Genomic DNA, 12,572 nt, shown 5'->3' with positions numbered 1-12,572 from the left:
TAGGCTGCCCTGCCCACAAAGCTGTGAGCAGTGCGTGTTTCTCTTAAAAACACAGCAAAGGCAAAATTTTTAGGGCCGTCATACCTTAAATAGTTAGAAAACGCTGTCTAATGCAGTGTGGAATAATCTTAACTGGTATTGCTTTGTCTTTCTTTCCCCTCTACATTGAAATCGTGTTGTCCCCTGCTAGGCAATGTGTCCTCTCTCCTGTTACTGCTGTAAACCAGCTGAGGACATGGGAGCTTACATGATCACAACCACTGCTGTGTTTCATGGCTGATACTGTTAAAGTAGGATAAAAATACAGCTTGTTAGTCAAGCTGGTGTACTTTTATTTTGAAGCTCAGTTCATTTTAGTGAGAGAAACACAAACACTGGCAGTGGGTTTTTCTGTTCTGTTAAGGAACCAGCCTCTTTGCAAGAATCCCTCAAATCTCTTCTAATTTCCATGACATAGATATGAAAAGGCACCAGAACTTACTAAAGCTCTTCCTCTTTTCCTCTTCCACCTTCTGCCTTTTATCAGGACATCAACAACTCCTCCGGAAGATTCTTTATTTCAAATAAAGACAACTACACTGAGCTCAGCATCACAAACCTACAGATAAACGAGGATCCTGGCGAGTACCAGTGCAACGCAACCAACCAGGTCGGCTCCGTCTCTGTCACAACCATCCTCCGTGTCCGCAGCCACTTGGCTCCCCTCTGGCCCTTTCTGGGGATCTTGGCAGAAATCGTTATCCTCGTTGTCATCATAGTTGTTTATGAGAAAAGAAAGCGGCCGGATGAAGTCCCAGACGGTAAGTGTGCTCAAAGCCACTTGTAAGGAGATAAAAAGAAAGAGGCAAAACAAACTTGTGGCAGCAGCACAGAGTGGGGCTTTGGCAGGAAGGATCAGCAGCGCAGTTTGTTCTGCTCCCAGCTCTTTGCTTTCTCATCTGTTCACTCTCCAAACACTAAACCCAGCAAGCGCGGAGGGTCCAAGTGCTGTGCAAAGTCCTAACGCTGGATTTCCCCAAGATCTCAGACTATGGCATGGGAGGGCAGTTGTTTCATTACCTTTAAAGCTTTTTGTTACTCAGGGTGGGTCTGGTGCTCCCGTCTCTTTCCTGCTGTAGTACCCCTGAGAAATCCTGCACATCAGCCCTAAGGAGCACAGGGCAGCACAGGGGGAGAGCTGGAAACACGCTGATCCCTGGTGGTGCTCCCTCTTCCGTGTGGCATCTGGAACGGAGAGTGGGCAGGTTTTGTAAGGAGACATTACACTTAAAATGATTGGGACTGCAGAGATGCTTCAGAAATCATGTTTTCAGTGTTAAAAGGGTGAGGGCAGGGCACTTATTTTGGTGTGTAACTGAATTTATATTTAAGGAATGCTCTGGAATATCTAATTGTAATAGCCCCTGAGTTATATCTTCTAAAGATTAGGTATTTATTATTGGGTTTGATGGTAACACTAATTAGTTATGCTGTGTTTGGTACACAAAAAAGTAGAAACTCCTTCATCTTTGAGCATACCTTCCTCTTTTAAAGAAGGAGAGTGGCAGTTTGAGGCTCAAATGGGTATTTGAAAGAACTGCATCGAGAAACAGGCTTTACTCAGCTGCTTACTACAGTGTTGATGAAGAAAACCTATCCAAGGAGTCCTCGTGAGAAGCGGCTGGTGTGCCATCGTGCTGTAGGAACATGATGCGTCCCAGTAATGGAGCAGGTGCTTTAGAGTACGTGGAGGGCAACGTGCTGGATCAGTACGGGAAGCACCGAACCATTAGTGTGTGCCTGGGTTGGACGAGCCCTCTGGCACGGTAGATAACTTCCAAAAGCAGCTGTGTTGCAGCTTGTGCAGCACCGACGAGTTGTTGTCGAGCTGCGCGAGGGATCGATAACAACGCAGCGTGACGTTTGCCTTGTGGGGTGAAAATAGAGGTGCTGAAACGGTGATCTGCTTGTGAGGTTTGGGCAAAACCGACTTCACGGGGCCTGAGCTGTGGTTCAGAGAAGGGAAAAAAATAATCTTACAAACCAGATAATAAATGTTAATACTTTGAGAATGGCTGAGGCTTGGATCACTTCTGTAGCAGATTAAAACTGTCTTAAATAGTGCATACCTAGAGGAAAGTAGCTTTGGTTTTACCCACTTGAGTAGCATTTACTAACTGTTTACCGAGCATGCACTGAGACCGGTCTAGGCGTGTATCCAACCCAACTTACTGTGTACTGCATGTTCCTCTGCATAACTAACAGCTTCGCAGTGCTAAGGGGTTTATACTGCCAGCAGTTTGTCCTCAGAGCGGCTCTCAACCAGCCCAGAAAACTTCCAAAAAGGCAATTTAAATGTTTTCTGTATGTCTCCCATGTTGCTGTGCCACGTTGACCTATTTGATGTCAGGACGGGCAGGGAGAATTTCACCTCTTTGGTGGCTGTTCATCGTTCCCTGCGTTGCAGAATTTCATTTGATGAAGTTTCGCAAGGACCAAAACAAGATATCAGATTGTAATTTGATATGTAGATATTAATTGCGAGAAGCCTCAAACGGACTTAATCCAGTAGAAATTGGCTTTGACCAGATTGCAGTGCAACCACCACGTTAGTGCGATTTAAGCACACGTTGGGTGAAGAGTTCACCACCTGTTTGTTTCAAAGGCTGAAGTTTTCCTGGCTGCTCTGGCTGCTCTTTGGGTGCCTGAGGGATCCAGGCTCACCATCTCTGATGGAGGTGTCCAAGATGATGAGCCAAGTAACTGAGGTTACTACATTTGCTTGCTCGGTCTGCTATTCTTTTAAAGGCAGCTAAGCTTTGAGTCCTGATGCACCTCTGTGGTGGACAGATGTTTTCTCTGTCCACTTCCTTGGAGGACAAAATCCATATCACAGGCACTATCTGTGTGTTAGGTTTGCCTGGATGAAGAGATGCAATTGGCATAACATCTTCTCAACTAAAGGCCAACTTGAGTCTTACATTCCCTTGGATACTCTTGCATTTTCTGTAACATCATTTGAAGCTTTCTATGATAGCATGATGGGGAAACACCCCGTAAGGGTGTTTTTACAGGGGCATTTTACAGATGCATACGTGAGAAATCATTGATAGTCTGCTGATTTCCACACTGGGATGTTTTATTCAGGTTATTCTTAATTTTATTATTTTAAATACATCGTTATGAAATGCCAAAGTTAATGTTTTAATGCAATGGTGTGCTTATCATTTGGAATTCAAACTCTCTGCTTCCAAAATCATCCATCCGCCTTTGCACGCTGCAGTGAGCTGTAGTGGGTAACATCAGCAAGCCTAGAGCTGAGCCAGCAACTCAGGCAGATATTAGTCTAAACACCACATTACTTAATATAAATATTATTTGGCAACAGCCGTGATCTCTCTCAACTATCAGCTGGTTTTCTGAATTTCTTTTTTTAGATTTTGATGCGTTAAGGATGAGGGTTGTGGTTGTGCCAGATCTTCCTGTGAAGCTTCTGCTGCAATGATTGAGCTGTTAGTGCCTCCTTGCTAACAGGGGTAAAAAAAAAAACGGGGTAACCTCGTCAGCAGAGTAACCTCACTGATGGCCCTTCTTGCTGGGCTGTGAATTTTGTCCTTGGACCACTCCAAATTTTTTCCTTAGACGCTGAGCTTCCTTCATACTCCCCACCATCACCCCCCTCCCTGTCTTCCCACGGCAGAATAACTCTGGACCTTTCGATGTCATGAGATTTCTTCCTTTGCTCTGGAGTAGCAGGTAGGAGCAGCCAAAAAAACCCAGCCGCGTTTGAGGACAGATGGCCACTTTGCATCTTACTTTGGAGCCCTGCCTAGTGGATCGTTATCATTTGGCTTGGCATGTCCTCCCTGTTCCTGCAGATAAGGTGTCTGCTACCAGTAAACAGCCTAAATGTTGGGGTGCAGCCTTGTACCCGTAGCCTCCCCCCTCTGCAATGCTTTGGGGTGGCCCATGGGGTGCTGTGGGTCCCACCTTAGGGAGGGGGGATGTCTCCCATATCCAGTCAGGGTTTTTTACCTCCTCTGAGGTACTGGCTGATGTCTGTTGTGGTGAGAGGATCTCAGGAGTGAGGATTTCTACAGAGACCTGGTGCAAAGCTGACTTATTCAGGTCACTTCTTTAAAAGTTTTGGAGAAAAACGGTGATTCTAAATGTGACAACTTCCCCTGTGTACAGAAACCCCAAAGCCTTTCTGGAGCTGAAGGAACTGTTCAATCGACAGTCTAGAAGTACCCCTGCAGCCCGCACAGAGCCCGGCTGATAACAGTGTAGGATGAAGCGCAGCTCAGCTGCATTTATTTCAGCTCTTGCTGGGAGGTGCTGGTGCCCATGCCGAGCTCTCACCTCGGGCGGTACCCAGGTGACGTCGTTTCTAGGACTGGCTTAGTTAAGCCTACACAAGTTCCAGGCAGCCCTTTTGGGGTGTGCTGTGTTCACCCCCTCGGATGAAACCAGCCCAAGCTGAAAGCTGGAGCAGGATTGCTTGGGCAAACCAGATCGCTCATTTCACTGATTTTATTTGTATCCACACACGAGGGTATTTGTAAGAACTTCATAGAAAAGCGAGAGGTCTTACAGCTGTGTCAGCCTAAAAACAAAAATCTAAGCAAGGCTTGAGGGCTGTAACTTTTTTGGCAAGTCTAAACAAAGAAGTGCTGAAAAAGGACTGTTGATAACTGATGCTGACCAGAAGCACCCAGTTGCTAGTGAGGGATGTGACTGGTTGGAGAGAAACCTCTCTGTCCTGGAAGGTGGCTGGGATGCTTTCCAGAGCACCTGGGCAGCCAAAATAAAGCCAACTGAATTAATTCCCTTTCCCTCTTTCTCATCTCCATGTTCCACAGGCTAAAAATTACCTGGCTTAGCGTGCCAGCTGCCTCATCTCTTGGCGGATGGGGGGCAGAGAACCTGGTTAAATTTGGAGCAGTTCTTCTCAATTTACTGTTTAGCTGCAGAACGAGGCCGCTTGGGTTTCAGAGGGTGGGGGGATAACGGGCTGTGCGTTACGAGACGCTTTCCCAATGGCTTCGCTGCCCTTACGGACGGTGGTACCTCCGTGTAGGAGCTCTGCGAGGGCACTCCTTTAACTTTGGCATTTCCTGACAGCAGCTTTGTTTTTTTGCATGGACCTTGCTTTTTTTTTTGTCTTTTTGTTTGCTTTTTCTGCCATGGAACAGGGCTGCTCAGTAGCTCCTTTGCTAATATTTCCTCCTCCACATAATTCAGATTTGGGAGTTTATTATTGTTTTCTTTTTTCCTGCTGCTGTATAGCAGAAAAAGGAACTTTCACCCGTTAAATCCGTATTTCCACCAGAAATTGTGCAAGGATGGCATTAGCAGATGCCCAGTGCGGATTCTTGCTATGGCTTAGGGGCATTCTCGTATTCCTGGGACGGGAGGTGACTGCAGTGGGGACCTCCACTAACCCGCAGCTGCGATCCAAACGATGTGTGGGAGGAGGAAGGGAGGGCAGATTGCGCTTGAATTTCTGCATCCTTTCAAAATGAGAATTTTGACTTGCTTTACACGTGGTAAAGCAATATACGGCTCGCATACCTCCTCCAGAGAGCGGCTGGGTTGTGTAAAAATCAGGAGCGGGTGAAGAACGGGCAGTTCCCAGTGGCTTTTGGTGATGAAAGCTGCATGAACGTGGCATGTCGAGGCCAGAGACGCTGGCACGTCACTGCATGTCCGATGGCGAAACGGTTTCAGCCGGGGACCGCTGATGTGTTTCAAGCTGCTTGGACTTCCCTTGACGATAAAAGGAAGCAAATAGCTGTTGTTCCCTCTCTGGTATAGCTTAAGCTGCTTATTTTTGAGAGATGTAGCGATCAGCCATTGTGACCTGGATGTAGGATATCAAAGATTCCTAAAGAAAGTGTTTTTTTCCTGTTGTTGGTGGCTCAAAGAGCCTAAAATTAGCAAAGACACTGTTTAAAGGGTGTATTCTGGGGTAAGTAGAAAGTAAAAACTTCTTGGCTACATTCCCTCGTAGGAATGTAAACAGTTTTTACTTTAAAATCCATCTTCTACGTGATCTTTAGTTCAAAGCCACGAGGTGACTGGGTTATAACATCTCCTTCTTCATTCTTCCTTTCTCATTTCTCAGCTTAATACAAACACTTCCCGTAAATGTTTTTCCTCTCTGGCTCTGCAGAAGCTCCATCCATATCCCCACATTCTTTCTAATACTCATTTTTTTTTTTCCTCTTGACTTTCCCCTGTTCCTGCTATTACTGTAAGTAATTTAAAGAACAAAATGGTTTCACTGGAACGGTTTATCTTGTCACAAGTTGATTTTTGGGGTTGTTTTTTTTCCTATTCTCCACGCTTTTCTCTCCCACGCTTAAAATTCATCAAGGGGAGAGAATGGTCAGGCAGGCACACGGTGAGACTGCAGCGCACAGCAAGCATCGTTGTATCACAGTGGTAATCGAGCAGCCTGGCTCCGCTGGGCGTTTATTTACTGATGTGTTAGATGCCGTTATAGGATCAGAATCCCTCCAGTTAACGTAAGTAATCTCGTCCGGAGAGTCTCCGCTGCCAATACACTTGTGCCTTCGTTCCCTTTCAGAGCAACTGTTTTATTTTTATCGGCTCCATTCACCTCTTCTTCCTCTCTCCCTCCAAAATAGTCCTGTTAAGGAAGCCCTTTGAACAGGAATTAAACATAAATTTCATTTTAATAACGCTCCAGTTCCCTGTTGGTCCGTAAAGGCAGGGCTGAGGGTAAGAACCGTCGCGAGGCTGCTGGTTCTGACTCCTCTCCGAGTAGGTTCCTTTGCAGGTTTTAAAGCGTGAGCAGAAACGTAGAGTCCCTTCGGACGCCAAAAAATTTGATTCTTAGCGCTGGAAGTACCCGTGAGTGTTTCATTTTTAACTTCCACCAGTCGTAAGAGGCTCCACGAGATTAATTTGATATTAAAAATAAATCCTGTAGCTTTCTAAAGGAGGTAAAAGAAACTGAGTAACATCTAAAATGCCTTAAAAATTAAGGCTGAAAGTGAAGTGGAGGGCACAAAAGCACATCCCCCTTCTCAGACTGCCGCAGCATGAGTGACATTCCCAGACAGTTAATGCAAGTGGAGGAGCTAAAGCGAATCTGTTTGTCATCATCTTGCAATTTTAATGTCCAGCTATTTTTGCCGGGAAGGATTGATTACACGTGTTACACGATGCATTAAAGACAGCAGCGACTGTAACCTTTTCGATTCAGAAATGTGCTGTTTCAGGGCAAACCCAAGCAAGGTCATCGCTGTGCCCACAAGCAAGGCTTGGCTGGTTGGGGTGGGGTGTTGTTTTTTTTTTTAATTTTGTATTATATAAAGAATGGGGGTTTTGGAGTCTGCAGATCTGAATTCAAAAGGAAACCCCTGCAAAAGGAGGGGGTTTAGTGTGGTCGGTTATGAAATGAGAGCTCACCTGGCAGCATCTCGGGAGCACCGTTCGGGTGCAGGACGGAGCAGCGTACTGGGAGGGTGCTCTCGCGAGGGTTTCGAGGCAATCGGTTACTAGAGCAGGTCTTGTGGCATAAAGGTTTTGAGTTATATTGATATTTTGTCGGTTACTGTGACTTCTTTTTTTTGTTTGTTTTTTTCCCCCCCTTCAATTGCATCATACCCTTAAAAAAATGGTGGTAAGTGAGAGCTCTGCATGCTTTGGAGTTTGTTTAATCTCCGCTTCAGTCTATACAATGCACAAGTCATAACGTTAACACTTTTTTCTTAAAACTTCTTCATTCACGTTCACAACTAATTTGGATTTCAGTTTGCTTTTTTTTTTTTTAATCTTTATTTAGTCTGATTTTGTACTTATTTTTCTGTTGTTCTGTTGCCCCCTGATTTCGCTGAGGTTTCGGTCTTTGTCTGTACCGTACTGGGGATGCTTTTCCAGCAGTTAAATGGCTGACCAGGATAAGTAACGCACAGCGAAATTTTCCTCGGTCTTCCTTTAGGTTATAGATGGGAAAGGGGGCGTGTGGTGGCAGTCCACCCTATAATAAGTATTCTGATAGGAACGTTGGATCTCTGTTAGGAAAAGACTTGATAAATGTGAAGCTTTTTATTTTTTAAACACACAAACCTACTTCTCTGAAACAGGCACCTAAATATTTTAAGGGAGAAGGGAAAATGGTTATTTTCTAGCGAGAGGGAGCTTCGATCTTAACGGTGCAGTTGGATATTTCTGAAGTCCGGCCAAACAAACTCTCAAAGACGTCGCTTACGCTTGGTAGAAAGTTGAGAGAAGCGAGTGTTAAAGCCGCATGGCATCGGTAGCAGCACTCATCTGGGGGCAGGGGGGAACGAAGGGCTCGCTGTCTGTCCCAGGCTCTCCCCTCCCCGCGTGCCGAGTCCGTAGCGCAGACGCTTGCAGATCTTTTGGTGCATCAAAAGATGTTTGTGGAGGGAAGGGTTAGATCTACTCTACTGTGCTTTGTGTTCGAGTACCCGATGTGTCTCTGTATATCTCCGCTGTATATACAACAGCACATTGATGTCTGGTCGTCCTCACCAGTCCCAGTTCTCTCTGTATCCTGTCCGATAGTGTACTGTTGCTGGTAGTGGACTACTGTGGACACCGGTGTGTCGCTAGTGTGTTATTTTGGCTGTAAAGCTCTTGGTTTGTGGTTAGTTCTTTATTTTTTTTTTTTTTTTTGAAATATTTTTTTTTATTTTTTTTGTTCCGGTCACTGTCTGTGCTAGCGGTGGCTTTGCCTATCCGTTGCCTTGAAGGTCCAGGTGGAGTAATGTCCCTTGTTGACCGACATTACTCCTAGCGTGCGCTCATGCGGATGCCTACACTGTTAAGACTGTTAATTTCCATAACTGCTTCATGTGCACTAAAGCACCCTTGTGGAATCCTGCTGAGAGTTTCTGAAAGACTTCAGTGAAAAAAAAAATCCCTCTAGCACAAGGTGGGAACGGCAACTGTTGAGTGCCAAAAACAGCAGGTCCTGAATTGGTCCCCCCAAAATAACTTCTACAGGAGCGTTAACTTTCCGGATTGATTTTTGTACTGCTGTTGCAATGCACTTCTGTCTTCTGTACTGCAGCCTGGGAGCAAAATCGGGTGGTTTATAGTTCAAAAAAAAATATTCAATTGGTTATGAAAGAGCTAATGCAAAACACGACCCATTGGCAGATCTTTTTCCAATTCTTAAAGAGAATATTTTTGCCAAGAGACACAGGCAGAACAATGCTGTCAGTCTTCTGTAGCTGAAGTCTGTTGCGTCTGGAGGTGTTACAACCCCCCTAACTTTGCCTGGTGTTTTGAGCCCTGTGCTCTGGCGGACGCACGCGCAACGCCTGCTGCTATCCAAGGGCCGGTTTGGATACTTGAATCAAGCGTTGCACCTTCAACCTCCTCCTAAACCTGGTCCGTTCTAATTAGACACCGAGAAAAATCAAATACGTAGAGGTTGATCTCATCCGTGGGGCAAGATGAGCGTATGGTGTATATACCCTGTTGTGTATATACCAGTAATTACCCATCAGCAGTTGAAGAATGGCTTAAAAATATATATATGTATTAAAAAAAAAAAATCAACGCAAGAAAACAACCAGCAGGATTTTACAACTGAACCGTTGGTTTGTCTTCTCATCTATTTTTTATGAGATTGAACCACTGGAACTTGGGGACAAGATGAGTCTTGAGCATATCACAACAATCTGTCCGCTACAGTTGCAGTTCTTCATGACAAGCATTCCAAGTGTTAACTAAAACCATCGAAGCAACATACCTGCCATTAAAACTCGAATCCCGAAAAAAAAATAACTCCATGAATCTTTTTGCACTCCCGAGTGGAATGGCCTTTAACGCTGTAGATAGATGGGTTTGCTGTTGGCAGCTCAGGGTACGGTGCCAAGACTGACTCGCTTTCTCTTTCCTTTCCCTGTCTTTCCCTGGATTGCCTCGGAATTCTTGCCGCAGATGATGAACCAGCTGGGCCAATGTAAGTAAAAACAATAATTACTGAGCTTAATCTGAGGGTTTATGGGAGTTCACAGTATGTAGGGTTGATGTTGGGTGTGATACTACTAATGGTAACAGATCCCTTTGGTTTGTTGTTTGTTAGCACTAAAGACCAGTGGTATCTGCAGGGTCCTCGCTAGAGAAACACGTTGCTGAAGGAGTTAGAAATAAGTATTTGTGCTGAAGCCACGTGTGGTCTCCCTGACTGCCTGGTGCAGCCGAACTGAGAAGAGTTTTTACAAATAGAAGCAAAAAAAAAAAAAAAAGCTGCTTCGGTTGTAAAACGGCAGCAGTAAAAGCAGGCAGCAAACCAACAGATGTAGGAGGTGAATTACCCTGGGCAAGGAGGTGGCAGGACCCAAAATCTGAGTCGTGTTGTCTTTAGCCACTTGAATAGCAGTCTACAACTACCTGAAGGGAGGTTGTAGTGAGGTGGGAGTCGGCCTCTTCTCCCAGGCAACTGGCGATAGGACAAGAGGACACAGCCTCAAGCTTTGCCAGGGGAGGTTCAGGTTGGACATCAGGAAGCATTTCTTCTCAGCAAGGGTCATTAGCTGTTGGAAGGGGCTGCCCAGGGAGGTGGTGGAGTCACCATCTCTGGAGGGGTTTAAGAAAAGACTGGACATGGCACTTAGTGCCATGGTCTAGTTGACAGGGTGGTGTCAGGGCAATGGTTGGACTCGATGATCCCAGAGGGCTCTTCCAACCTGATTGTTTCTGTGATTCTGTGAATTAGGAGGAAGAATGAAACGCTTTTAGTATGTACAAAGACTTCTTTTTCTTACGCTTGTGCTTGATTTTGGTGCGGTTTTTTCATTCTTTCTTTCTCCAGGAAAACCAATTCTACAAACAATCATAAAGATAAAAACTTACGCCAGAGAAACACAAATTAAAAACGCTTATCATGTAAGTATGACTCGCGCACACGTGGGCACCGGGGCAGGCTGAAGCCCTCCTCTGAGCTGTGGTGGTTGGGCTGCGTACCCATAACACGGCCCATGCACTAAAGAGTCCCCAGCTGCTCAGAGGATGGCACTGCCCTTCCTGCCACGCTTCAAAGAGCGCTGGGGGGGTATCAACAGAGATAAAAACCATGCGAGTAGTTTAATGATCCCATAGCTGTCAAATTCCACATAATCACTACTATTGCTAATTAAAAAATAAACCAAACCCCAAACCTTTCCTCATTCAATCCTAAATCCAGAGGCTAAATCCAATCCTAAATCCAGGAGAAAAGTTGGGAATCTTTTCTCTTCCATTTAAGACCGAGAGGGTCGTTAAGCGCTTTGATTGCACGCTCTTACGGCACGGGATGTTCACACTGCTGCCAGGCATTGACTAGCGCCTTTTCTCGTTTTCTTTTGTAGAGCTTTAAGTTTCTGAGAGACTGATGGCAATATGACCTGCTAAATTTTAAGGGTTGGAACTCTTGGTTCTAGAACTCCAGTTCTGTCTGATTTCTTTTTTTTTGGTTTTGTTTTGTTTTTTCTTTTTTTCCTTTTCAAGTGAGCAACAATATGACTGTCTAAAGCATGCCTTATTTAGCCTCTCCTGTAAGGATGAACCTAGCCAGATAAATTTTAATAATGCTTCAGTGTAGAAGGTGTAAACTATTTTGGGCTTGATGTGCTGTGAATGTTGCTTTTTTCTTTTTCTTTTCTTTTTTGGTTTGATTTTTTTTTTTCCTTCACATCTATTCAAACATGACAAGTAGTAAAGCCGGTTCACGCATGCGCCATTTTTTACTTCCTTGTAGCTGTTAAAAATTTGGCAAAGCTCTCAAATGCACCGCTGCCATCTAGTGAGATTTTTTTGTAAAGTACAGCGAAACTTTAAAAAAAAAAATATATACAGTATATATTTATATTTTGGGGGAGGGAGGGGGAAAACCAAAAGACAGTAATTGTGTTTCATTTTGAAGCTGCTGATATTCATTCCTTACTGTATGGCTGAGAGAATTCTATTGTTCTGGTACTTAAGAGAAGTAATATAAATGGAAATTATCTTAAGGGCTTAACCTATAGAGAGGTGGGTGTCCTATAATCAGACTTCACAAGCTGGAATGGTTCGACGTGGTGGAATGCAGTTGGAAACAAAAACAGAACTTCAGTTTATAAATATATATATATGATTGCTTTTTAAGTGAATTTTTTTTTTGTTAACTCATGTAAATTCTCAAATCCTTTTGCACTGATGTGTTCAACATATTCTTGTACATTCAATTCAGGCAAACTTTTATAATTTTCTTTTTTTTTGTTTGTTTAAATGATGAAATGTTACAGCATGGTGATATTCTATGCAACTAGTTATCCTCTTTAGTTGAACACTGTAATTTCTCATGATTTAAAGATTGTAGAAATAGACCTAACAGGGTTATCATGATGTGCGTAACTGTAGATGCATGAACTTGTGTTCTGTGTATTTGTTGAAGTGCAATGATGTATAAAAAAAAAAAGTGGATTCACCTGTTTTTAAAAATAAAACACTGACCAAAAAAAAAGGCATTGAGACTTTTTTCAAATATTTATTCGCGCTTAAAAGCTTACGTATCCCGAGCGCTGGGTATCCTGGAGGGTGGATCCCAGTGGGAATAAGTTGGTGTT

At 44.2% G+C, this 12,572-nt stretch overlaps 1 protein-coding gene across 1 annotated transcript in view; it reads left to right on the top strand.

The window, feature by feature from the left end:
* NPTN (neuroplastin) overlaps positions 1-12,473 on the top strand; it is a 54,347-nt gene extending 41,874 nt beyond the window's left edge. Inside the window, exons 5-8 of the mRNA XM_068410617.1 lie at positions 527-800; positions 9,928-9,949; positions 10,802-10,875; positions 11,337-12,473. Of these exons, the coding sequence (XP_068266718.1) occupies positions 527-800; positions 9,928-9,949; positions 10,802-10,862 (357 nt within the window). The 3' untranslated portion in view covers positions 10,863-10,875; positions 11,337-12,473. The remainder of the gene's footprint in view (positions 1-526; positions 801-9,927; positions 9,950-10,801; positions 10,876-11,336) is intronic.
* Positions 12,474-12,572: the final 99 nt, after the last annotated feature.

The sequence above is a fragment of the Nyctibius grandis genome, chromosome 11, assembly GCF_013368605.1.
Source record: "Nyctibius grandis isolate bNycGra1 chromosome 11, bNycGra1.pri, whole genome shotgun sequence".
Lineage (NCBI taxonomy): Eukaryota > Metazoa > Chordata > Aves > Nyctibiiformes > Nyctibiidae > Nyctibius > Nyctibius grandis.
This window is presented reverse-complemented; position numbering and strand designations above follow the sequence as displayed.